Source organism: Rhodnius prolixus, unplaced genomic scaffold, assembly GCF_049639745.1.
Source record: "Rhodnius prolixus isolate KJV_2025 unplaced genomic scaffold, Rpr scaffold_3, whole genome shotgun sequence".
NCBI classification, from domain to species: domain Eukaryota; kingdom Metazoa; phylum Arthropoda; class Insecta; order Hemiptera; family Reduviidae; genus Rhodnius; species Rhodnius prolixus.
Window position 1 is genome coordinate 42,009,617 of NW_027411603.1, and position 25,594 is coordinate 42,035,210.

Here is a 25,594-nt window from a genome sequence, read left to right on the forward strand (position 1 = left end):
ACACCTCAGTGGGCTATTGTAAAGATTAACCAAAATTTTTATTTCAGAGTTACGTCTAAGTAACTTGTATTAATTATTTTCAATTTAATTTAATTAATTCATTTTAATTGGGATTTGAATCAACTCGTTCCACCATTGGATTCGTTCCAGTGGACCGAGTCCACTCTAATAGCCCTTTACTATTATGTGACATGTGACTGTGTTTTTTTAAAAACGTGGCAACCTATAACCACGCAAAAGTATGTGAATTTGCTAGAATATGTTTTTGTTTTGATAAAGTTATTTGTTTTAAATCTTTTAGTTTGTATATTATGAATCAATCATGGTAAAAACGGTATTCGCTGATGAGAATATACAGAATGTTTTATATGCAGTTTCTGTCAAGGAGGGTTTTACTCCAGGATTTATAATTGGACAGGTACTGTCTTAAAATCTTCATGTTAAGCAAGATAACTTAAAATTTTGGTATAACAGATTGTTTTAAATTTTTATTAGCCTTCTGAGAAAAAAGATGTCGCCATTCATGCGGTTGTTATTACGAGATTACAAGACGATTTTTCCTCTACTCAGTGCTGTGTTAATGAGTTTGGTCAAATAGAAGAAAATTGGTTAAAAGTACATTTGAAAAATGTATGAACATTGCATTTTTAGTAGATTATTTGATTCTTAATTGTTTTATGGTAGTATTGTCAAATTTACAGGTGTCCAGATCATTATCTGGAGGAATGTATGTGCTCGGTTTATTTATTGTTGGGCCAAAAGATATTTTTGCAGATAAACTAAATCTTCAAAAAGTTCGTTCATTAATTAATACTATACATTCCATTTCTAAGTCAAATATTTATATTTTTGGAAGTAACCAACCTAAAAACTTGATTGTACTGTACTTTAGTTCACAATCAAAAAAGTAAGTTTACGATTATTATGCATTCTAGTTATTTATTTATTTTTATTTTTTGAAATATAATCTCTTGCAAGATCATAACTTATCTTAAACTTCTTTAATTAAATAACTTTTCTAGGTTTTTATGTAAAAGTTTTGATGTACTAAACATGAGCATGTCAATGAGTCCTGCTAACTGGAAATTTATTAAACAGCCTACATCTTGGTATAGAATTGATTGTCAATACAACCTGGTCACTCTATTGCCGTATTTCAGCGAAAAGAAAATATTTTTGAAAATGTGTAAGGTAAATATGTTGAAAGTCCTCTTCACTCTGAGGTCCTTGGTGATACTGTCACATCCGTCAATTATGAACTATTCTCTCTTTTAACGTACATTAAGATTCAGTTGAATAATGGAATGAGAAAGTGCGTCTCATTGATTCGTGGTTAATTTATGCTTGTCCGAAACGAAAGTTTTTAATTTCGGGCCAGTTTCGAATTTCTACCTGTCAAATTAGAGGATTTTTTGTTTTCGTAAAGTTTCTGTCACACTTCACATTTACTGAATGAGTCAGCAAGTGTATTGAATCAACCGCTGATGATAAATAATCTGACAGAAATGCGAAAAGAATGAGTGGTTTGATGGATAAAGTCAATGTTATGTATATTTATGATTTGCTTGGGGCGGTTGTTGGTCTAGTGGTCAAGAGCGTGGCTCTGAGAGTGGGAGATCCACAGTTCGAATCCCGCGTATGACCACTTTTTATTTGTTACAAAAAAATTTGTTTATAGTAAAGTAAGAGCTTCTACCCCCGTCCACGACACCTAATTGGTAGTTGGTCGTTAATTCTCGCCTGAACAAATAGGCGATTACTTTTCGATGATTCGCTTCAATTAAAAGTAAAAGAAAAAAAAATTGAATCTAATTACACTGAGTTCTGGTGAAAGTAGGTTTGCAGAGATATCCGGTTCTATTTAGGTGTTTATCAAAACGATGCGAAAAGAATGTATGTCTTGAAAAATTTAATGTTTATTCATGAAAAGTTGTGAACTCAATGAAAAACTGAAGACGATAATTATTGGAGTCCCTTTTCATTTTTGATGTTGATTAAAAACATTTTATCCGTGTGCCGGAATAGCCAAGATGGAAGTATACTCTTATCTCGTTCTATGATTTTTCGTTTTAAGAAATTTTATTCACAGACACTGAGTAGTTATCACATATTTTTTTAGAATTGATTTAGTAATTCAAACATTAATAATTACATAAATTTTCATAATAAAATAATAAACTAGTTTCAGATCTTAGAATATTTTAAAAAGAATATAGATGATTGCAAGTTTTTTATAAACAGCATAACTAATAAGAGAAATACCAGTTTAGAAGAAATTAGAGATATCAAAATCATTCGATCAGGTTTGCAAGAGAAAAAACAGAAAAGGTTGGATACAGAAGGACATAAATATTTTAATATATTTAAAGCGATGATATATAAGTGGGTAAGAATTTTAATTTTTGTAAAACTGCAACATTCTTGTGACAATATTGTATTACAATGAATAAATGTTTTAATCTTAGGGAACAAATGAAAATGATGTAAATCTGTTAGAGATTGGCAATGCTCAAGGAAAAATTAATTTTGATGGATTCATTTCAAGCAAAGTTTTTTTACATAAATCAGCTACCCTGGAAGAAGCAATTACTGTAATTAAGTTATATATTACTGCATTGATTATTGTAAGAGCTTATCAACACAGATAATTTTATTGCAGGCAGTTAAGGAAGATCTTTTAAGATCATTTGCTGCCCGACTTGATATACATTGTGATTCTTTACAAGAGGATTCTTCAACTAATGGTATGTTTCTGTTTTGAATACAATTTATAATATACTTTACATCTCAAATAGTACATTAACAGTTAAAGCTTCAAAATTTTCCTTTAAAAAAATTGAATTCAGGAAATCCAAATACACTTCACTTTTTCTGTTTTAGAGCTGGGCATATATATACTCTATAATTTTATTATTACATCCTTGTATTATTTAATGTTTAATATGAGAATTGAAGTAAATATGTTTGCTAATCGCTTTCGTCCACGACACCTAATAATTAATTGGTAGTAGGAAGTAAATCCCGTCTAGAAAAATATACTTTACTTTTTTTAAAAATTCATCAGCTTAGTGTTTTCGTTTTCAGAAAGTATGACTCATTTCCTTCCTAGAAGAGTTGTTGTGAAACATGAAGCAAGTGGTATTCTGTTTACGGATTACATGTTTCCCGATGATACTAAAGAAGATATTGTAAATTCTGTTAAAGAACAATTGGGAATTGATGTTACGCCAGAGTTAGTAATTGCTTTGGAAAGTGATCATCAAGGTAAAGAATATTAAATTTATTTATGATGAATAATTATTTCATGTTTTTATCGTGCATAATTTATTAAGCATTAATATCTTGATTGATTAGTATATTGTGATTGTTGTAGCAAAATTAAAAGAATCGTGGAGCGATTGTTTAAATAAGCAAAGGAAGGAAACTCAAAAAGCTGACTTAGTTCCGTCTAACAAGCCCTCAGCTTTTCTTATCTATAGTTTATTTGGTGCATCTATTGTAATGATAATTTCTATTGCTATACATTTTCTAGTTTGACGCTTTTTTCTGTGATTACTTGAAAAGTGATGTATAGAAACATATTTAATTTTGCTGCTTACTTTATAATGGAATTGATCAAAAAATTCGGTTTTGCCATCATCTTAAGGTTAATTTTGTTTGTCTTGTTTTAATTTTAAAATGTTTCAAAATTTTAATGGTTAACACCAATTTGGTTTGAGACTCCACCACAAAACGTGTAGAAACAAAATCATTTGATAAAATTTCAGGCTTCATTCATATTAAAACTGTCCGGTAGGACAGTTGTATAAGGGTTGACCATCAAAAACTGCACGAAAAAGTGTAACGTTGAAAAACACCCAACTTTGACAATTTTTTTCTATTTTTCTATAAAAGATAAAATTCCCAAATTTTCTTTATAATAAAGGGCAAATCCTCCTTTATGATAAAAAATTAGATATTCTCAAAAAACACAACTTTTTTATAAAGTCCTTACCAATCAGCTCCTAAAATTTCCTAATTTTTTTTCCGTCTGAACCTGCTTCCCTAACTTCTGTCAGAGGAGTTTAAGTAATTCCTTATCTTCAAAGAATATTTGACAATCAATGAAAACGTATTTGAACTCTATCGGAACAATAAGCACAACACTTTTACAATCGGGTTGAAGTAAAAAAAAATCTGGGTGATGTCTTCAATATTGGGCAGCACATTGAATATCGTTTCTATTAATTTTATTTACACAATTTTAATTATCAGCTGTTGAATAATTTAATAAAATGTATTATTTTTTTAAATACAATTTTGTTAATTATTTTTCCCCGAACTTACTGAGCTCAGCCGTGACAAGGTGAGCAATCTGCTTTTAGAAAATAAGAGGTTTTGGTCATCAAAAGAGCATCAAATTAGTGCCCTTTTCCGTGACCCATCTCACGGTTAAGTAACATTAAACATAAATTATTACTTTTACCCAATTGACTGGATCTTCGTGACTTTATTCCAATTTAAATATTAATTGATTTTTTTTTTTAATTTACTTTTAATCTATAAAGGTGGCTGTCATAATTAGAAAAAATATAAAAAGACTCTGAGCGCCAAAGACCTCAGATGTTAATATGTTATATGATGAACCTTACTAGTTTTTCATTTCCCACATGTTTTTTCACCTTAATAGGTTCAACGATCTAATGGCTGAGACGAACTTCCATTTCTTTCTTTTTTTGAATCGGCTTCTGTCATACCATACCTCTCAAAGATTCCAACGCGGATTCCTACAATCAGGCCCTGATATTATGTTCCTTTTATATTGTTTCCCTCAACCTTCATCTCGTTCATGCTTCTGGGATGGTGACATCACCCATCCATATCAATTGTCTTAATCATTTAGCTGTCTGAGAATGAATGAAATTATTTCAACTTTTAATCGTGATCTTCATTCTAAATCTACTTGATGATCTCAAGTAGTCCATTGGACAGCAATCTGTTTCTACCTTGTTTATTTACAGGTCTGTTCCTGAACTATTTGCTCTCAAATCATGTTTTATAAATCTTCAAAATTAATTTCCATAATGTTTCCTAACTTAATCAATGTTTAATTCGGTTTTCTTGGATTATTTTTTATTTTTTTTAAACAGAAATTATTTAACCATGGATACTCAATTCAAAATTTAATTTTTTTATGATGCCCTTCGAATCAGATGAAATAGTGCTTAAGAAATACAAAATATTAGATGTAATAAAAAGTGATTTACATGCGGCTGACTTGAAGATAACATTGTTTATGACTGCTTACCAGTCAAAAAAGCTATTATACGAGGCAGTTCATAAGACTAAATGCACTGCCAAACATAAATGCTCCTTGGAAATGATGCAATGTGTTCCTGGTATCCCTAAGTTACTCTTTGTGCTCAGAGAACCCAAAGTTTGGCTGTTCGATCAATTGGTATTTGAAATTTTATATTGGCTTATGGTTGCTAAATGTGATCCCAAAATTAATACTGTTCCATCTGTTTTACATAAAGAGATTTTAGCATTAGTGAGAGATGATGCGGTACGAGAAAAGTGTATTCTGCCTGATCACATATTTAAAATAAATTATTGCTCTTCATCTGAAAACTCACAAAACTGGGATTTGAAGAAATCACAGAATACTGTTAAATACGGATACCAACCATTACAATTGCAAGATTGCTTTGCTACCATATTTTGCAATACTCAAACAATTCCTGAAAAGAAAGCAACTTTTATAAGTACAAATTTAACAGAAGCACTTAAGCGGACATCTTTTAATAAATCTTGGTGTAGAAGTATGCTTGGATTTAACGTAAAAGTAATAATGTTAGTCCAGTTTATTGAACGAAATCTTAAAGAGACTAAATTAAGTTGCAAAAATATTTTCAGTGATAGGAATTTTTTCGCAGGCACTCAAGTAGTTGCAAGAAGCTCATATCTTTTAGTTTACAAAAAGAAAATAAGTAAACAATCATTAAGAGCAAAATATGCCACAATTCTTCTAATAATTGCACTATTGTTGGGATTGATAAGTTTTGTTGCTAGTAGATGCTACAATAAACAATGTATATTCACTTTTTGAAAAATTAATTTTACTATTATTAAAAAAAAATCTTTAAATTATTGCTTTAATTTTAGGATTAGGAATTTAGAAAAAAAAAAAATATTGAAGCGATGCCACTCGAGAAAATTGGACCACCGCAATGTTCTGTGGGTTGAAATTGCAAGAGTAAAAGTCCCCACTTTGGAAAGACAAAGAAACCGTTGACACTTCTATTTTAATTTATTTAGTAATTTACAATGGAGGTGTAAATAGGAATATAAGCAAGAGGAGAGAAACATTATATTCCAGGGCTGAAGCTGTAGCATCAACATCCCAGTGGCATTGCTGATTAGTAATGTAATTTGATCCCTGAAGCCAAATTGGTGGTCTGGTATTTTGATTGGCAAAGTAACAGTTTTACAAGAACTTCTCCTGTAATCAGCAGTAAGCAGTTTGGTCTGAATAAGGGGAGGTATTCATTTGGTTTGGAGATCATTAGCACCAATGTGATTATTTTAAATTTAAGACCTACCAGGGAAACTATAACTACAGAGGACCGTTTTTCTAATAAAAAAAACTGGTGTGAACTACTCGTACGACTTTCTGTTACTAAAGGTTTCAAGGTTCTCTCTATATCCTTTACTTCAGACTATGCATTTTTCTATGAATAATAAACTTAATTCTTACTAAAAATTATACTTTTTCTAAATTCGAATATTTAATAAACTTTAGGTAAACACTAACTTTTTCTGACCTTAATCAACAAAAGTTGGGAAAAGAGAGTAGACAACATATCAGGAAAAGGGTGATAAACATTACAACCCTCCTCGCCGACTTAAATGCCAGCGACCCCGAAATCTTCGGATCTGATCAGCGAAATGGGTATCACGTCAGAGTATAATCTACTCTCTCCTTCTACTCACATCAAAATGATTTCACTGCTTATCTTATTTACTTATTAAGTATTAACTTTTAAAATACTTTAAGAAAATTTTAAAATAATTTTTTTTTGTGAAAGTTAAATGAGACTTCTTATGATAACACACTTTTGCTCGAAAGCAATAAGAGCTAATATTAAAAGTTTGAATAAAAATATAAATCAGGATCATTTCAAATATGTGAAAGACTAGGTATTACTTTAAAAATAAAAACGCGTACTTTTTGGAAAGGAAGTTTATTTTGGAGCGTTCTTGTGGTACATAGAATGAATTTTGAATATTCTCAGTGAACAATATTTACAATTTTTGTTTGTCTTTCCTTTGTAACAAAAATATTTGTGCGTTTAACTTAAACCTAAATTTTAATAAATAAATAAGATAAATAAATATTCGCGCAGTCTTGAAAAAAATATATGTATTTTTGTATTATTGCAATTTAATTAAATGATTTTTAGAATTGATAGGTTTTTAATTGGCAGTATTAGCGACTCTCATATAGTAGTCGTTGAAAAGCGATGCTGAAACACAATCCCTGAATCAATACACCAACCTTGGAGTGGTAGCTGCAACAGTAAAATTCTTGATTAATTATATTTCATAAATGTTGTTACAAAGTACTAGAGAATGTTGGTAGAGTTTTGATAGATTTTGTCAAAAGCTAAATGCTTTTATTTGTCTATTTTAATACTAACAGAATGGTCGGATGGGATGATCACGCCACAGGTAAGTATTTTTAACAGGAGAAAGATAACTGTCACGAAGATAAAAGGGGCTGTGCTTCATCGGAACGTAGGGTGCTTCGAATGGTTTGTACTGAGGGTACTGCCACCACCATGGGTCTCTTGTGTACCTAGATAGTGGGATCCAATTCTTTGGTTCGAACAGATCGACCATTGGCCTCTTGGTTATCCCACCTCGACTGTAAATGGGAGAACCTGCAAACAATACAAAGTCACTTCTATACTTTCCTTGGATAGAAAAAAATATACTAGCTATAATTAACAAAATACTTCTCATTTACTGAAGATGTAAATGATGGCCCAAGAGACAAGGTCATAGAACGGTAAATATGCTAATTTAGTACACTAATCTAAATCGAATACAATTTTCTACAGCCTTGCAAGCTTCTAAGTTTCCTCAAAATAATTTTAAAACCAGAATAAATAGCACAGAAAAAAGTGGCATTTAGTTGCTATAGTAAATCAAAGGATTGATAAAACATAATTCTTTTTTCATCACAGGTCAGGTATCACAGAACATTTGAATAAATAATCTTTTTATTCAATACTTTGCCAGTCATTTCACCATCGCGAAGAATGGTTTGGACATATTCTTGAAATATAGGAAACGCACCTGCAGAAATATCTTGCTAGTCATTCGAAGAACATTCTATTGTTTTTGAAAAGGAATTTTTCTATTTTGAATTTGAATATTAAACAGACATTTACATAATTGAAAACCTATTTTTAAAAAAAGTGAAGTTCACTCCAGGATTTTGAGAAAAAAATCTGTAATAAGTGAAATTAAATTTCACTGTTTTTAATAATTTTTTCTCTCTTTATAGATTTTTTTCTATAATTTATTTTATTCATAGAGGCCCTACTTTATATTTGAGCCTGTTGCCTCAAAATCCAATAGAGGTTCCATGACAAGTGTACCCATCAATATCAACCTTGCAAAAAGTTCATAGCCAAACCTTGAGTACTTATTGTAACTCTGCACTTCAATCTTACGCTCGTTCCTGTTCTCTTAAAAGCAGAAACTCTCTTTTAATATCTTCTCTTTTTTTCTTTAGTCAGTTTAATGAAATAACATATGTCTCCCATTTCAACCAGTTTTTGTGACAACTTCCCTGGCGGCATTCCCCATAGAAGGGATTATTGTTTTGGTTTGTTGATTTTAATGCAGGTCTTCTTTGCTCCAGTACAGAAATAAAATATATTCCACGCAGTTTAAATGCTATCCCTAACAATTTTGTTCGTTGAAAAATGAAAATATGTCTAGTTTGTAGTTTTCAATGTATTCAATTGTAATTCATGATCCCTGAAAAAGAGTGGACCAAGTGGATTATTCTTAAAAAAAACTTATTTAGCTCAAATAACACAATTTAAATTTTATTTCTTTTTAATTGATGTTTATGAAAAGTGAATGATAAAACACATTTTGTGGATAAGGAAAGCGCAACTGTTAGTGCTAAAAAGACACTTATTACCACGAATGCCCACTTTAATAATTTTACTAACTGTAAGGCGGCACGTAATCTTTGATGAACACACTCTTGACTGGTTCCTTCAATAAATCTGGAAAATATTTTTGTAAAACTAATTTTTTTCAAACCAGCATTTAATTTTTCTAAAATGCAATCAATAATCACATATATGGTGAAGAAATGTAACAAGAGAAACATATGTAAGTGATTGATAAGTGTACACATCAATATTAACGCTGATTTGTCGCCTTCCAAATACTGTATTAAAAATGCTTTTACAATTGTTCATAATCCTAGTTACTGAAATCGCCTTTTATAAGTAAGTAGTCAATATATCTTCCATTTCAAATTTAATAAGTCAAGAATAAGAGCAGTGCTTTATTGCATTTCTTATAATAATCAGAAAAGAAGTGGTTAAAACAATTCAGATAAAAGTTTTAGTTCTGTTAAATCTCTCTGCTATATAATAATTGTAGTTCTACAATCATGAATTTTACGGATTTCCAATAAGTGATGAAACTTCATAAAATAATTAATCTAATAAATTCTTGAGGAAAATTCAGCTAAAATAATGTTTTTTTTGTTATTATTTAAACTTGTAATACCTAAGTGTTGTTAGTGAACTAAGATTTTAAATGTTAATTTAACTCATAGGTAAGTGTATTTATCTTAGGTTTAGAAATTACCCATTTTTAAAAAAAGCTCACCTGTGTAAGTATAGAGCGGCACTTTAGCACCATCGGGTCCTACAGTGTATTCCTTAACGAACGGTTTAGTTCCAAGACGTCTGTAAGCTGGATTCAGATGCTTCTGGGCTGCCTGGCGACCTTCTACCGGATCCCAATCAGACCATGGCACGAAGTATTCTGTCAACCGTATTTTACAGCTTATCCTCTAATAATTTCCTCAGTTTTTAATGTCTTAAATAATAAAAATAGATTTCACTTCTATTCGTAATGCTTGCACTTTCATATAATCATACACCATCATGTTTTTGGTCTAACAACTGATACTTTAACTAACTTTTTTTCCACCATATTCTTAAATAAAAGTTGGGTCAGTAACCGAAATTAATGAAAATACTTTCCATTGCTCTTTAAAAATGCAATTAACGCATTTTTACTAATCCCCAAAATGACAGAAAACTTCTGAGCTTAACGATATAAATTTATGGATAACTTATGATGTTACTTCGACATCAACATCACATTTGCCCAAAAACTTTAAATAGGGTTCAAAAATTGGAATGAAGTTACGCTCCCGTTCAGTACATTGCCGGTTCTAATTCAGTATTTGTAAGAATCTATTCGAAATTCCAACGTAGAAGAAATGAGTTCACCGAAAGTGTAACTAACTTTACGACAGTTTTTTCGAGATTTATGAAATTTTCTTGTGGAGTGCAATAAGTTTCTTTTGCATTTGAACCAAATATATATTAGAATTATTAATTTAGTTTTTATATTTAATTTTAAATGGAATGTATTGAAGTGCTGTGATGTTTCATCCAACCGTATCATTATGGTGAATCTTTATAATAACTAAACCAACCATTTTATTCAATAAATTTCTACTATTTAAGAAAATTTTATTATGTAAATTGAAATAAGAGAAGCATTGTGAATGTTTTCTCAAAATTTTTGCCCATAAAGGAAAATGGAATGAGGTCATTCCTCCTTTAATATTGACTTCAGAAATATTGAAAGTAAATGAAGAAACATTTAGGAACAGCCATAAGAATATAACTAAATATGATTCATGTTCACCTTTTATGATTCAAACTCATACTCAACTATTGTTAAAAATTAATGGCAACCTTGTCCGTTTTAGAATCGGCCCTTCATAATTTGTTAACTATATTACATATAAGAATCCCAGTCATAAACTTTTGTTTTGTATGAATGCATGTAAGCGTTAGTTTTAACGCTTTAGAAGCTTAATTGAGGCAAATATATACAAACATATTAAAAATGAAAGCGTTAAACTTCAATATGTGAAAATAAAGCTACATATTTTAGATTGAAAGCCAACTTACGAAATTGGAAATGTCCATGTTCATCATGTTTAAATTCTCCACCTACTCTCGTAGAATAGTCGTGATCGGCTGAGAATATGACCAAGATTTGTATAAAATTAATGAAAATAAAACAAAGTAAATAGAAATAAAATAAAAAGTTAAATAAAAAATAATATAATAAAGATCAATCAAATTTCTTGCCTTCCAACATTCGTATGAATAGTACTAACTTTCATTCCTTTTTGAAGTTCACTTTATTTACATTGGTCATTTGTTAATATATTTACATTCCATTCCTTAATATTTATCATTTCACACTTTTATATTTAAACTTCACACATTTACAATCTCCATCTTTTATAAAAAAGATCCTTTCAATAACTTCCTCATAAATTTAGTTTAAATTAAATTACCTGTTAATCAGAAACATTCCAAAATGATAAATTTTGTGTACAATCCTTGCAAGTAACTAGATAACGCTTTCCTTTTGAGATTTTGATTTTATTTCCTTTCCTCCCTTTCTGATTATCTGAAGATTTAATTTCGGCTGCCAACATTTGGGGCAAGTTTTCAAGTAATACAAAGAAAATTGAAAATTTAAACTTCAACTACCGAAAATTTTTACTTTTATATCTGATTACTTTCTTGATAAAAAAAAGAAGAAAAGTTTAACATTCGATGATGTTAGTGCCAAAAAAAAATTTTTTTGAAAAGTATTTAATATTTCTGTAGTTTATAGACATTGTTAGAATTTACTATTTGTCCTAAAACGCTGCCTATTGTTGCCGAGCGGTTGTAGTCGCGGCCCGCAAAGTTAAGAGGACATATTGCGGTCCTGAGGTTTTATTTAATCCAATAATGCGAGAAATATTGAAAAAGTAGCTTTCCGCCTCCGACTACATCTCATCGATTGTTGGACGCTCGCTTAAAATATTTTTTTAGTTTCCATTCTAACGTTAAAACTGTTTTACTTTGAGAGCAACTGAACCAGTTTAGATTCCATTGGAATCCCGAACGTAGTTTATGTTTAGCTCAGCGTCGTAACGAGTAAAATTGGCAACTTCTCTACCAGTTAGTAGTAAACTCTGCGAGTGCCAGTATTATACAATATCCCTCCTCTCATTAAAAATCGCGATTGGCTAACCTTTATTGGCTATTGTTCCAAGAGTATTTATTTTATTACGAATTCTAATTGAATTCTTCCGAATCGCTTCGAATTTAGATTTTTTGTTGTATGAAGAATCTTTTTAAAAAAATCAATTTTTGTTTTAAAAAATAGCTACAGTTCTTCAAAAATCAAAGAGATTTTCCCCTGGAAAAGAAGCATTGCTCAAGCATTCACACTATTTACATAAATGCTTGATGAGATATTTTATAATAATTTTTTTTTTTTTAAATAATTATTTTCACGTTCTATCAATAAATTATAGATATCCCTCCAAGCACTCTCTATTAATGGCTTTATTCGCATAATACTAGTAAAGATTGACTTGGTCATTATGTTTCTTTTAAGAATAATAAAAGAGAACTAATTGAAGGCAAAGGAGAGCACACCAGAAGGCACGTCATATACAAAAGAGAGCAATCTCTAGAGGACACAGATCATGTAGTAAAAACCTAGCTTCTACACAGAAAACATGCTCTGACTCAAAACTTTATCTTTAATTTACTATCTTTCCATCTACTTAAATTACAAATTTAGTTTAACTAGTGCATTCTTCTGTTTTAGGATAAAAAAGAAAATAAAAGTAACTTTCCTTTGACTTATTAATTTATTTAAGGACAAAAAACATAATATGACCATGCCAACGATGCAAAAGGTTATAAACAGGGGTTAGCTGGGAAAAGTGTAAAGAAAAAAAAATAATAAAACCAACAAACACTTCGTTTTATTCACAGTCTTTGAATGGTAACTTTAATTGACCATAGAAAAACGAAATAATATGACGAATTGATGATTATAAAATTTACAAATTGATGGCCCAGACTTTTTCTATCATTCTTTTATTCTACAGCTGTAGTCAGTTGTTTTTGAAACTTAAATAATAAATACAATTATAATAAATAGACATTTAAAAATAACAATATTTTTTTGATTGCTTAATTGAATTATGCATATTTTTTTGCTGCTGTTACAATCGTTCAGCTTTGCTTATAAAGAGCCCGCAATTTTTTCTGAAATACAATTAAAAAAAAAAATTTTTTTTAATTGAATGTTACCCTAAAAAGAAGTATGCTTGTGAGGAAAACATGAGCAATGATGCAACATTAGAGCAGATTATTAAAGCTCAAACCAAAACGCTTTCTAATGCAGAAAAAAAAAAAAATGTAAAATAGAAATTTTTAAATCAGTGTTTTTATAAACTTAGAACTGGGTTTCTATATATTATCAAATTTAGAAAATTAGATAATCTAATTAGAATACATAAGTTGAAAGAAGTATATACATTTTTCAAATTAATGAAAACAATTGTTAGGGTAAAATGTAAGAAGGGCTAAATTCAATCTCCTTTGAAACAACCAATCGAGTTTTGAGAGTTAGGGGAGCTGCAATTAAAAATTTGGGGTCTCTGTGCCAACAGTGTGTGTGTGTATCTCTTAATGGTTGTTTCTAGGAGAAATTGTTGTTTTTTGTTTTGTTATTGTAAAGTGCGGGCGAGTGTTTTAATGTGTCGAAATTAAATTTCATATCAAATACAGTACAATTGTGTACTTTGTTCGTTTTATTTTCTTTTGTTTTGCGGATGCATTTATTCAGTACCTACCGAGCCGAGGGTAGCGATCGATGCTGGAGTAATGGTGAGGATAGATATTCCTTGGAGTTAAACCGTACGTCTCCCTGGAGATAGGCAGGTAACGATAACCCGGTACGGAGATACGATCCGATGGATGGACTGGATCGTCGAAAATTGATTTAACATGCGGCCAAGAAGGGAAGTCCAGTAGTGGCCGGAAGATGCCTCTCGATGTTGGGTAACGTGAATAATGGGTAGCATCTGGCGCTCTAATGTCATCTGTGCCTGAAATTCATCACAACTAACATTTTAAATTAACTTAAAACAATGATAAATAAATGCAGTGAAAAACAAAAACAATTTCAATAACTACCACTGTGCAAACAAAATACAAAAATATTGGACAAAAAACGTGATTTTTAAATTCAACATTTAATTAAATTCCTATGGTGATTGGACATTAAAATTTTGATGGTAAAATATAAGAGACCACTTAAAATTCGACACAGACGTTATCTCTAAATAATTGTGCAAAGAGTGACTTTCATTTTACACCTAGTTTGCTACCTGAAGTCAGATATAGGGATTACGAAGGTTCAATCTTTTTAAGATAGTTAAAATTAAAAACTGATGAGAATGAAAGAAAACGAGCTGACTGTAACAAATAAAATAATTGAAAAGAAGTCTACACTATGTGCAAATTTTAATTTTATTATCTCAAATTATAATAATCAATAAAACTTTCCGTGGAACCCACACAAATGCATGAACATTAAGAAAACAGACAGGACATTGCATAAGAAAATTTAATACAAACGACATAAAGGTACGGCTAAAATATGATATCAAGATAACTGACATGCAAAGACAAAATAATATTGCTTTTTTTGGCCCAAAACTCTATTAGCAAAAAAAAGAGTAGAGATATACTAAAAGTTGCCCTAAAATTTAGAAAGAGGATAAATAAAATATAATTTTAGGAAACCTAAAAATAATTTGTTAAATAAAAAGGAAGAAGAAGAAATACAAACAGTCTAAGAAGTTGGGGCGAGTGAATAACCGAGTTGATTTAAATATTCAATGGTTTCAAACAGTTCATTTATGTACATCGTCTTTCAGTCAATAAAAACCATTTTTGCAATTTCAGTAAAAAAGAGGTCTGATTTGGACAACGTAATGTGATGAATACGTATCAAAAACCTATTATATTAAACCTGCAATAATTTGGGGGAAATCTAAATTATTTGATAAAACATATTATATCTCTTTGATTAATTATTTTCTCTTTAACACAAAAAAATTATCTCTTTTTTCCAAAAATAATAATATTAATAAAAACAATTTTTTTTTGTTTCCAACAAATACAAGACGACAAAGTTGACACAATTTCTTTTTGTTTTTACCTATTGAGTGGTCCCTTGAGAAAGCGAACATGTGTGTTCGATCCGTAAGCGGATATTTTGGGCCTGGAAATGTTATTGATTGTCGTTAATTTCATGAATACTGTTATGTACTTATTAACATCTAAAAAATTTATGTTAAGTAGAATTTAAATAAACCATAATTGCAGTTTTATGAAGTTGCTAACAGTATGGAGCAACTTTGAGGTTGGCAAAGCAAAATTGAGGCTTTTACTGGAGTGTAACAGCAATCTTTGCTAATTTGACTTTACTTCATTAGTATTAAAAAAATGCTACATTATTTTCTTCTTCAGTATATTCCATTCAGTCTCTCATTTTGCCAATAATTCAATTCTGATGCCCGAAAGTCACTGGATGGAAGAATTAAACACAGCTATTGATAATTGGCTGTACGAAGGAGCGAGTTCTGGGCTGTAAGCAGGGTGAGTTAGATCAAACCCCAGTTTATTAATTTTTGGGGCAATCTGACAAGAATTGTGGAATTGAGAACGGAATCGAACATTAAAAGAGAGAATACTTAAGTATTAAATTGAACGCAAAGTTACGAATAGCTTGTTTTTTATTCCTAACTAATCCTTTATTCTATGACTAGAAATTCAATTATTCTTTGAGTTATTCTTCAAACAACACGAGTAATTCATGTTTTTCAGATACACTTTTTTTCATATGATGAAGAAAGTAATTCATAGAAAAATAATGAAAGCAATACCTTTCAAGGCTCTGACATATGACTGCCAGAATTTCGCCTTCCTCTGGATGGGTTCATTTCTCCCTATCATGTCGAGATGGTTGTGCAGCAACATCTTCCTTAGCTAGTTCTGTAGACCCCTCAAATAAGCACTTCAAAAATACAAATGAATACAAATAAAAATAACGGACAAAAATTAAAAGAAGAGTTGAAGGAATATTTACCCAATTCAAAGATGATAAATAATAGTTATGTAAGTTGATTTAAACGATGATATCTAATTTTAAAAGAATGAAAAAAGTTAACAACATCTTAAGAATTTTCTAGCAGTAATAAAGTAGACTTAGATATTTGAGTGGGGTAAGATGATGAGATAGGCTTAGGAAATAAGAATAGATGACAGACGGAATTGCTATTTGGATTCGTGTCAAACTCACAGACCTATTTTGCAATTTTCAGAGGATCACTAATTATTTAACTGATTTTTATTTTTTTGAGTGTATCAAATTACTGACAAAGAAGCGTGAGTGCAAAGAACATTCAAGTGATTTATGGCACAAACTTGAATAGATGTGTAATGACCCATTTCTAAATATAGAACACAAAGTATTTTCTGAAAGAAAAGAGAACAAGAAATTGCTTTTTTCTATTGAAACGAAAATATGAACATTTAGGGATTATTAATTACACTTAAAATTAATTTGAAATAATCAATAATGTTAAAATTATTATTCAAATAAATTTTTATAATTTAAAAGAAATAAAAAAAAAGGCAAGAAAAAGTAGCTTAGTTCCAAACAAATACACAAGATTACACTACAAGAAGCTCAGTTGACTTTCATAAAAATGAAATAAATACTGCATTTTTGTTTAATTATGTATCACTTACAAGTCTATAATTATTAGGAATTATTTGAAACATATTTTTAATACCAGCACGAACTTTCAAGTAATGTAAATTAAAAGTCGAATTAGCAAAATTTATTAATAGTCTAACCGTGGTCATAGACCAAATTCATTGTAAAAATAGGCCTATAGTTCTTACTAGTTAATTTTTTTTTCCTTTTTTTACACGAAGTTTGAGACTTTAAAAAATCCAAGTTCCAGGCTAAATTTAATTAATAAAATTGTATGGGAATATAAATTATAAGAGAATATCAAGTTAGAATTAAAAACAAAATCAAGGACACATTTTAAGTTCTAAATAAAACCGTACTCATAGACACCTTTGGATTTTTCTTTCGTTGATGTAAAAATAATCGCTTGCTTTAAATTCTGCGAGGGGGTAGATTTACTAATTAAATGGTAACAATGTTTTGCATAACTTAAATTATAATTTACAATAAACAAATTAGTAAAGTTCTTTTTGTGTCTGTCTTTCTATCTTTTCTTTCTTTTAAATGAAAATATGTGTTTGCGAAAGAGGTTGTTACAAAAATAGGCATTTTGTAAGGGATTGCCTACACGGGTGGTTCCAACGGACAACAAATCTAAATTTATACATCCTTTACTGAACTCAAGCCCCTTCAACCCTTCTAAATATGTTATTTTTAAAATCTGTTATAAATTATTTATTTTTTTATATTTGCTTTTAATAATTGTTAAAAAAAAAATAGCCTACATCAGTTTAACAATTTTTATTTATTTTAATGATTTTTCGTAAACAAAAAAAAAGTTGGAATATTGAAATTTATTATTATGAAACGGGAGAAAAATAGAAAATCTTAAATTGTTAATTCAGATTGCTAAATTATCTGAGTAAAATAAATTAAATATGCTTACTTAAGATAGATTTAGGAGAACCTAGGCTTAAAACTTAAATTTGTTTCTGTCTCAAGGCTGAGCGAAGGAATTTGATACTCTGATCCGTGATATTATTTATTTTTTTCAAAAAAACATAAAAATAACCGCTTTAGTTCAGAAAATGAAATAATTTCAGCGTCACAGACTAATGTAATTTAAATCAATTAGTCAAAAACGTTTTCTTAACCCGTTAAAACTCTCGTTTTTCTAAAATAGTTAATATTTTAATAAATTAAGTGTACAATTGATCCAATCAACATTGTTTAATGTTCTTAATGAGGATTGTTGTTTTGATGAAGCACAAATAAAGTATTTGAGCTTACCAAATGAGATGTTCTTGGCTGGCTCCCCTATGAAACACACAACTACTAATCGACTACTGGCTCCGACTCTTCCCATACCCTCGCCCGAAGACGACCCATCCTCCAAAGCTCCCCACCACTGAACTAAATAAAAAAATAAGGCAATCTCTTTCAACATCTATATATTACTGAAGTGTAAACAAAAGTACCGCTTTGGTCAGTGTTTACTTTATTAAATATATATATATAGGTAGTATATTTCTATTTTTTGATATACCTAATAATAAACCCTATACACTTAAAAGGTAAACAAAAAATATATAATGATAACCAACTTAATTGAACAAATTATCCATTAAAAAATGTGGCAAAAATTATTTGACGTTTTGAGAAGCATCGAAGCAAGTGAGAGGCAATTTTTGGAGTGTTACCTTAACTTGAGCTCTTTTGGGGAAGTTGACCCCTCCACACTCACACTCAGAAGCTCCAAAAGAGAATTAATTGGAGAAAATATTTTTTTAAAAAAGTTTGTAGAACTACTTTTATGAATGAGTGAAACGTAGGTAACATATATGTTACATTCAACTACTGAGTAATCTGGCAGTTCGGGATGAGTAATTCTGAAATAGCGCTGATAAAATAAATTTCATTTGGCTATACTTTTCTTGTACATAACAATATCAACATAAAAATTCGAGAAACTCAGTACATTATAACAGTAGTGACAAGGTTCTCTAAAATATGTTATGATTATGGTTCTGGCTAGTCTAAAGTCAATATTTCTTTTGCGATTTTTAGACGTTAGAAGCTAAGTGAAATGGATCAAAATGTGAAGCCACAGAAAACATCATTACAATAATATTTACGTTTGTAACACCATAAATATCACCGGTTTATTGTTCTTCTCATCAAACTGTATTATTTCTTAATAATTTTGATAATACCTAGTACAGGGTCCTCCGTCACACGAGAACTGCTCCTACACCAATGCTTTGAAACCAGGAAAAAACCAAAAACCAAAAAATTATCGCAATAACATAACCAAACTAAATTAACTAGAGGAAAACGCCCTTTTTAAACTAAAGCCTATTTTGTTTGAGTGGAAATTTATGATGTTTCCCTAAATATGAAAACCATAATAGCATGATTAACGATGGTCTGTGATTAATTTTCTAAAACACCGGTCAAGGAAGTTAGACTTGGCAACATGCAGGTATGTTATGTCATCCTTTTGCTGCCATTTTAGAGTTAAATGCCACTTTAAACTATTTCTTATTTACAGTAACATGTAATTTTTTTTTTTAATAATTTCTTTTATCTCACTACAATAAAAATCATAATTGAAAATAATTCAATTTCACAAAGAAACAAACGGTTAGATTGCCCCTCAGAAGAATAAGTTTTTAAAAATTGGTTCCGATTGAAAAGAGGTCAGCAAAACTAAAATGTAAATAAAAAGTTAAACTTTAATATTTGCTTTAGTTCACACTATTTTTCATGTTTTTCTTTCTACATTCATGCAGGCCTATTACTTTTAGATGACACAAATTCTTTCTAGAAATCTTTATCAAAGCTGGGTTTTTGTATTGAACTTCATTGTCCAGAAAGTCGACAAAGTGGACAGTGCCGCTTCAGTTGACGAATACGATTAAGTTAGAAAGAGGTACTTTTCTAGAAGAAGTGATGGCATTTAATGAAATTTAGATGATTTAATGATTAAAAAACTGAAATCATTTATTGTGGCGCCAAGATACTTCACGCAACAAATAGAACCGCAATAAGTGAGCTATCTGTGATTAAATTAGAGAACAGTTTGCCAGACATTTCGCCAAGTTTAAGGTGGAACTAAAATTAAAGTTTTTAAGGAAATCAGCTGACAGGAAGTATTCTATTGAATCGATTTCTTTTTTGTTTTAATTTTTTTGCCATTTTGTTAGAAAATGGTTCAATTAAAGAGAACAAGTATAATGTTGAATTCATCTTTTTTTTTTACTACAAATTCAAAAATTATAGAAAATTTAATTATGTCAAAGTGCAGTACGAGTAAGTCGCGACAGTACTTTTCGACAGAATTTCAGCAGCCATTTCGAGTGGAATCCGAGAATACTGACGCAAAGGATCTACTACTTTGTTTATTGTCTAATTAAGGTATCATTATTGTTAAATATGAATGTATTACTTTGATTAAAAGCATTTTGAATAAAAAAATGTATAAAAGGATGAATAATTATGACAGAAACATCTTTGATCTTAAACAAAACGCTCTATTTATTTAATTTTTTTCTGATCTATGTCCCTAAAATAACTCTACATTTGTTTCCTAATAAATTTGAAGGAAGATATCGATAATTAAAAATAATCTGAAGGGTTAAACACAATTGGTTCTTCTCTCTCATGCCAATCGGGGCCAATTCCCTCACCCAGCCTATGCCAGATTTACAGTGAATACAAACAACTGCAACACTCAATATAGAATCGATTAGTAAATTTATATAAGTTATGTGTGCTGCGTACTAAGTGACTATGCGGATAAAAAGTTCAAATGAATGTATTAGTTTGACCAGGAGTCTTAGAAGGACAATGGGGAGTGATTTTTTTGAAGAAATTTTCAAAGTGAAGATTGCACAGTCTGGCTGCCACCATTTGTGCATCCATAAGGATAAATTTTTTGAGAATGACCTCGCCTGGAAACCTGACATACGTTTGATTGTCAAATGACATGTCAACAGCTGATTAGGGACTAATAAGGCTCCTGATTTAACTAGCTTATCCGTCACCTTGTTATGACCTAGACCAAAAGCACATCTTTAACAGCAATACAGCGGCTTTCAATTTCCTTCAACATTTTGACACCAGTCAGGAAGTGGAAACACAACATTCCAGTAAACATTCGGCGGGTTGCACAGATTAGATTTTTTTTTTTTTTTGCAGCTGCTTTGGGTTTAGAGAGCTGGCTCTAACTTATCGCAATGTTTTTAATGAAGCACATTAAATATTTTAAGTAGCAGTGATTGTGACTTAAAGTCAATACTACTTTATCTTCATTGGTGGGTCCGAGCGGTTCTTGTGCTATTGCCTTCGTGTATTATATTATGGTTCATCACATTATGGTACGGTACTTGCTGATTGTAACTATATACCATGTTTATGATTATCTTCATTGCAGTTCTTTGATAGATTTTTGTAACCATTAATAATTTTCTTGATTTTTTAGCAAATTTTTTTATGCATACGAATAATACCAGTTTAAGAAACTAGTCACGAAAAATCAGAAAACAGTTCATGTTGTAACGTGATTTAAAAAGAAAAAGAAAATCGTAGCAAACAGAAAGCCTATTGTTTGCAAATCCATTAACTTTTTGCAAAAATTGTATTACATTCCAAAACATTTACCAACCCAATATGCATTAAGTTGAAAATCGCTGTTTTGATACAACTTTTGATCTTTACAATTTCTGTGAGGTAAAATGAACTTTCTGAATGGAAGCAATCAAAAAGCAAACAAACTGCAGCAGACAAAAATGGAAAGAATAAACATGACAAGGGTTTCACACATCTATAACTTAACTCCTTCTAAAGTTTACTAACAAAACTGTAAAACTACGTAAAAAGAAATTTTTAAAAATAAAGAAGTTGCTTAAAAACTCAATGTGTTAATATGTAGTTTAAAATATACTTAGTAAGACGTACTATGTAAACCTAACTGTGCGTGTTGAACAGATGTCGGTCTAAACTTTATTGAAGCAAACAAGAAACTTTGGAACATTTCCAGATGTTCAAATAAATAGCAAATTGTTTAGAAATGTTAACGTAAATGGGGTTTAAGTTATACCGACCAAAGCAAAAAAAAAAAAAAAAAAAAAATTATGGTAGTTACAAAGTCGTCAGAAGAATTTTTAAATAGCAATGAGAATAAAATAACTGACAGTAATCGTTACAATTCTCTTATAGCTGAGCAATAAAGTTGCATTGAGGCGATATTCTCTTATTAAGAGTTTACATAGATTAGAATAACTGCTGCGCAACAGACTTTTGGGCCCAGGATATTAAATAAGTAGAGATAAATATTTATTACTCTGCATATTTTCCCTGGATTGGTTTTCAAAATCCATCTCAGCACTGGCGTTTATTTCATTCTTTGACCAAGTAGCAATCAGTAATTAATGTGATGATAGAAGCACTGACGATTTGACGTCAGTTCGATCAACATTACCGAATGGAAATCTAAGTATGTATTTTCAGTATTATTGATTATTTGAATAGCATGACTTCAAATTTCAAAGAAATAAATCGTTCATTCTATCAATTATTGAATCAGTGTGATTAAAAACTTTTATTATCATATTAAAGCACATGATTCTGCCTAAAATCACTCATTTTCACTGATTAGAGCGGTGGTGAATCAGGTATTTAGACAGTCAGTCCTAATGTAAAGATAAAAGTTCAGAAAGGACTGTTCTTTCTTATAGGACATAGTTTTATATTAATATAATTGGCATTATTGCGTTTTAATGGCCAGCTGTCTGAATCTTTCAATACGAACAATACATTGGAGTCTTTCCTTTTAAAAATAGAAACTGAACGTATACAACTATTTTATAAATCCATCACAATGATTTAATTTAAGCAAAGTTAGGTAATCCACAATTTATTTGCATCAGAATTTTTGAATATATCTGCAACAAAATTTTCAAAGAAATAGCGTCTTACGGCATCAACATGTTAACAGAGAAAAATAAAACATGACTGAGTTTGTATCGAATTTTAAGACATTTTCTTAAATTAAGTTGAAAAATAAAAAGTTTTCAAAACCGAATACTAAATCAGTTATTTCTTTCATGAATAATTTTATGTTTCCCTGTATAAACTTAATGCGGCGTTTGGTTATACTAATTGCGCATGACACAAGTGTGTTGCAGGTTAACTCTATCTAAACGCTATACAAAATAAAATGAGTAATACTGAAGCTACATACTCGTACATCGTTATCGAAGCTACATAACATTACAACTGTTATCCTAATTTTGTTATTTTTATGAGCCACTTTGGTTTTCCATCTTAAATTTGGATCGCTGCGGTGATCCTGTGCTAAACAAAGTCATTGAATGTTTCAATTTAGGATTATAGCGTTTAAATATGGACCCAGAGAAAAGATAAATGGGTGTTTGCTAGACAGATCTTACATTCACTTAGAACTCATTCACTTTACTTGTAACTTCGTAAAGTTTTGTAATATTTATATAATAAAATACAGATAATAAAGTGAAAGCTATAAATCTACTTCGGGGATTAAGTTTTTTTAAAAATTTTAATTTAAAGGGCAGTGAAATTATTTCCTTGCAGATGATTCATAAAGTAATAATTGCGTAGAGTAAGCGCACTAGTTATTGAATATGCCTGGTTCCTGAATCATCTCTTCGTTATAAACAAAAGCGGAGGAGGAACATGAATTACCGTGTGTATAAAAATATTCTAATTTTGCCCACACTTAATTAAAATCATTCGTAATTTCTATTTCAACTTGATTTATACATTTCCAAAAGCGGGGGTTTTAGGTAAATGCCTTTCTAAATAATCACCTTTACCAAACCAATCTTCTTCAAAATATTGTGCAATACAGGCGACGGTAATCCATAAAACTGCTTCCATATCTTTGTTTAGCAAGAAACAAGAGGAATCCTCGTGGATAGTTCAAAATGAAAGATATCAGATTCTTAAATGATAAACACGATTTTCACTTCAAAGTAAACACAACAGATTTTGAGGCACTAGACTACACAAAAGTTTAACAACGATGTAATCATCAACAATCATACAGCTCCGATTAAATAGCTCGTCATTGAAAATATAAGAATCTAAAATAATGTTAACAATTGGTCGTCTTTCGAATTATTAACATTCTAATTATAAATATCAAATCCTTTCCAAGATCGCTTCCCATCCAGCATTCTCATTTCGAAAATAATTTATTCGAGACATCATACTATATTGCAATACCTTTGATTCATCTTTGATTTTATACGTCGATTGTTTATTGCATCCCTGATCTCTGATGAGAGATGAAAGTAAGTAAACGGAACCCGTTTTACGACGGATATTCAGTACTGCGGGATCTAACCACCTTTTCAATCTTTGACACTATGTTTTAATATTTAACAGTTTGATTCAAATCAATAAGAAACGCCTTAGACAGTTCTTTCAGCTTAGATTTATCTTGTTGGTTTCGCTACTTTAAATATATAAAAAAGCTTAATTTATTTGAAGCAGATAATGTTATTTGTTGATTAGTAAAGTATTAATTCATTTTAAGTTGCAATACTGCACAAATACAGTACAGTAGTTTGGGATGGAATTTGTCTTGTCAAATGCCAATCGAATAGTATTTCCAATTTCATCATATGGATTTAGTTTATTTTTTAAATTTAATACGACTTAATTCCAGAAATTAAAATTTTAGCGATCTCTTTTGTGTGTAACTTCTAAAAAAAGATATCTTTTTCTTTCTAATATGTCTTTACAACAAAAAAAGAAATCAAGCAGTCGGTAACTTTCTTTTGACAGTCAAGCGCTAACCACTCTGTTTCTGTCATTTAAATTGGCAAAGATGCCAAATATCTGTCTGTCTGCGAACCAAACGTTATTACAGAAGTTTATTAAGAAGCAATATTTATAATTTAGACTTGAGTACTTTTTTTTAATAAAAAAGTTAAGTTAAAGATTATCGCCCAGATACCCCCTTCTGAAATGGTTAAAATTTATGTTTAAAAAAACAAAATAACGTGCAATTACACTAAAGAGTAATGTTATAAGCACCAAAATTATTCTAATATCACTATAAAATTACCTTATGAATTCTAAAGTGTGAGCTGCTGCAATTTGAATTGCACTTCAATATCTCCAACTACTAAACTGTATGTTCTATAATTGCAGTTAGGCAAGCAACTGAGCAGTGACGCGACTGTCTTCAGATGCTTGGTTACAATCCATTTAAAATATTTGCCAAGTTGACTTTTTTTTTTCCTACCACGGGTGGTACTAGTTCGCAGTAATCGCCCTTTTTACCTCCACCAAAAACTTCGGGAATAAACATTACTAACTCCTTGGCTTAACAGTAAGGTTATTTTTATTTACTTTTTTGTTTTGTAACATGTTTACAGGCATATTTCTGTTTTTATATATAAGAGATATCATTCTTCTTCTTCTTCTTTTTTAGTTCAATCAGGTCAGAAAGTTTTGAAATGTTTAGAAATATAGACATAAATAGAACAAGGTCAGCACAAATAGTATCAAAAGATCCAAATAATTGAATCATTCAGCAGAGGCGTAACAAGTGTATAGCATTATTTCTCTACACATTCCTCACATTTGTTAAATTCACCAAAAACATTTTAGCTACATGTTTATATAAATGAATTTACACATAAATATGCGCTCA

General features: G+C 30.2%; 2 protein-coding genes across 9 annotated transcripts; one reads left to right on the top strand and one right to left on the bottom strand.

Moving 5' to 3' along the window:
• LOC141452856 (protein odr-4 homolog) lies at window positions 1-7,399 on the top strand. Of its 3 annotated transcripts, none has more exons than XM_074125313.1 (9): window positions 1-418; window positions 496-630; window positions 702-907; window positions 1,023-1,191; window positions 2,183-2,386; window positions 2,466-2,591; window positions 2,660-2,744; window positions 3,085-3,264; window positions 6,145-7,399. In XM_074125313.1, exons 1-9 carry the CDS (start codon window positions 323-325, stop codon window positions 6,156-6,158), a joined length of 1,215 nt encoding a protein of 404 aa, XP_073981414.1. In that variant the 5' UTR covers window positions 1-322; the 3' UTR covers window positions 6,159-7,399. The 3 variants fall into 3 exon arrangements, with proteins under 3 accessions (XP_073981414.1, XP_073981413.1, XP_073981415.1); XM_074125312.1 differs by lacking the exon at window positions 6,145-7,399 and adding an exon at window positions 3,374-4,297 and having other exon boundaries at window positions 3-418; XM_074125314.1 differs by lacking the exons at window positions 1-418; window positions 6,145-7,399 and adding an exon at window positions 3,374-4,297 and having other exon boundaries at window positions 494-630; window positions 685-907.
• On the bottom strand, window positions 7,207-25,160 carry Mf (myofilin). 6 transcript variants are annotated; one of them, XM_074125321.1, is made up of 10 exons: window positions 25,004-25,137; window positions 18,181-18,303; window positions 16,076-16,206; window positions 15,349-15,411; window positions 13,976-14,230; window positions 11,229-11,297; window positions 9,904-10,062; window positions 9,231-9,287; window positions 7,680-7,922; window positions 7,207-7,550 (listed from the first exon to the last, which is right to left on the bottom strand). In XM_074125321.1, exons 3-10 carry the CDS (start codon window positions 16,167-16,169, stop codon window positions 7,525-7,527), a joined length of 966 nt encoding a protein of 321 aa, XP_073981422.1. In that variant the 5' UTR covers window positions 16,170-16,206; window positions 18,181-18,303; window positions 25,004-25,137; the 3' UTR covers window positions 7,207-7,524. The 6 variants fall into 6 exon arrangements, with proteins under 6 accessions (XP_073981422.1, XP_073981423.1, XP_073981427.1 ...); XM_074125322.1 differs by lacking the exon at window positions 18,181-18,303 and having other exon boundaries at window positions 25,004-25,160; XM_074125326.1 differs by lacking the exon at window positions 11,229-11,297 and having other exon boundaries at window positions 25,004-25,132.
• Between the last annotated feature and the right edge of the window lie 434 nt (window positions 25,161-25,594).

What these genes read in the sequence shown, in the direction of transcription:
- LOC141452856 (XM_074125312.1), top strand. Translation starts at nt 323, where the DNA reads ATGGTAAAAACGGTATTCGCTGATGAGAATATACAGAATGTTTTATAT. An exon ending in TTTAGTTCACAATCAAAAAA is followed by an intron (nt 908 to 1,022) that starts GTAAGTTTACGA and finishes TAACTTTTCTAG; the next exon opens with GTTTTTATGTAAAAGTTTTG. An exon ending in TATTTTTGAAAATGTGTAAG is followed by an intron (nt 1,192 to 2,182) that starts GTAAATATGTTG and finishes ATAATAAACTAG; the next exon opens with TTTCAGATCTTAGAATATTT.
- Mf (XM_074125322.1), bottom strand. Translation starts at nt 16,169, where the DNA reads ATGTTGCTGCACAACCATCTCGACATGATAGGGAGAAATGAACCCATC. An exon ending in CTCAAGGGACCACTCAATAG is followed by an intron (nt 14,231 to 15,348) that starts GTAAAAACAAAA and finishes GATGAATTTCAG; the next exon opens with GCACAGATGACATTAGAGCG. An exon ending in ACATGGACATTTCCAATTTC is followed by an intron (nt 10,063 to 11,228) that starts GTAAGTTGGCTT and finishes TACGGTTGACAG; the next exon opens with AATACTTCGTGCCATGGTCT.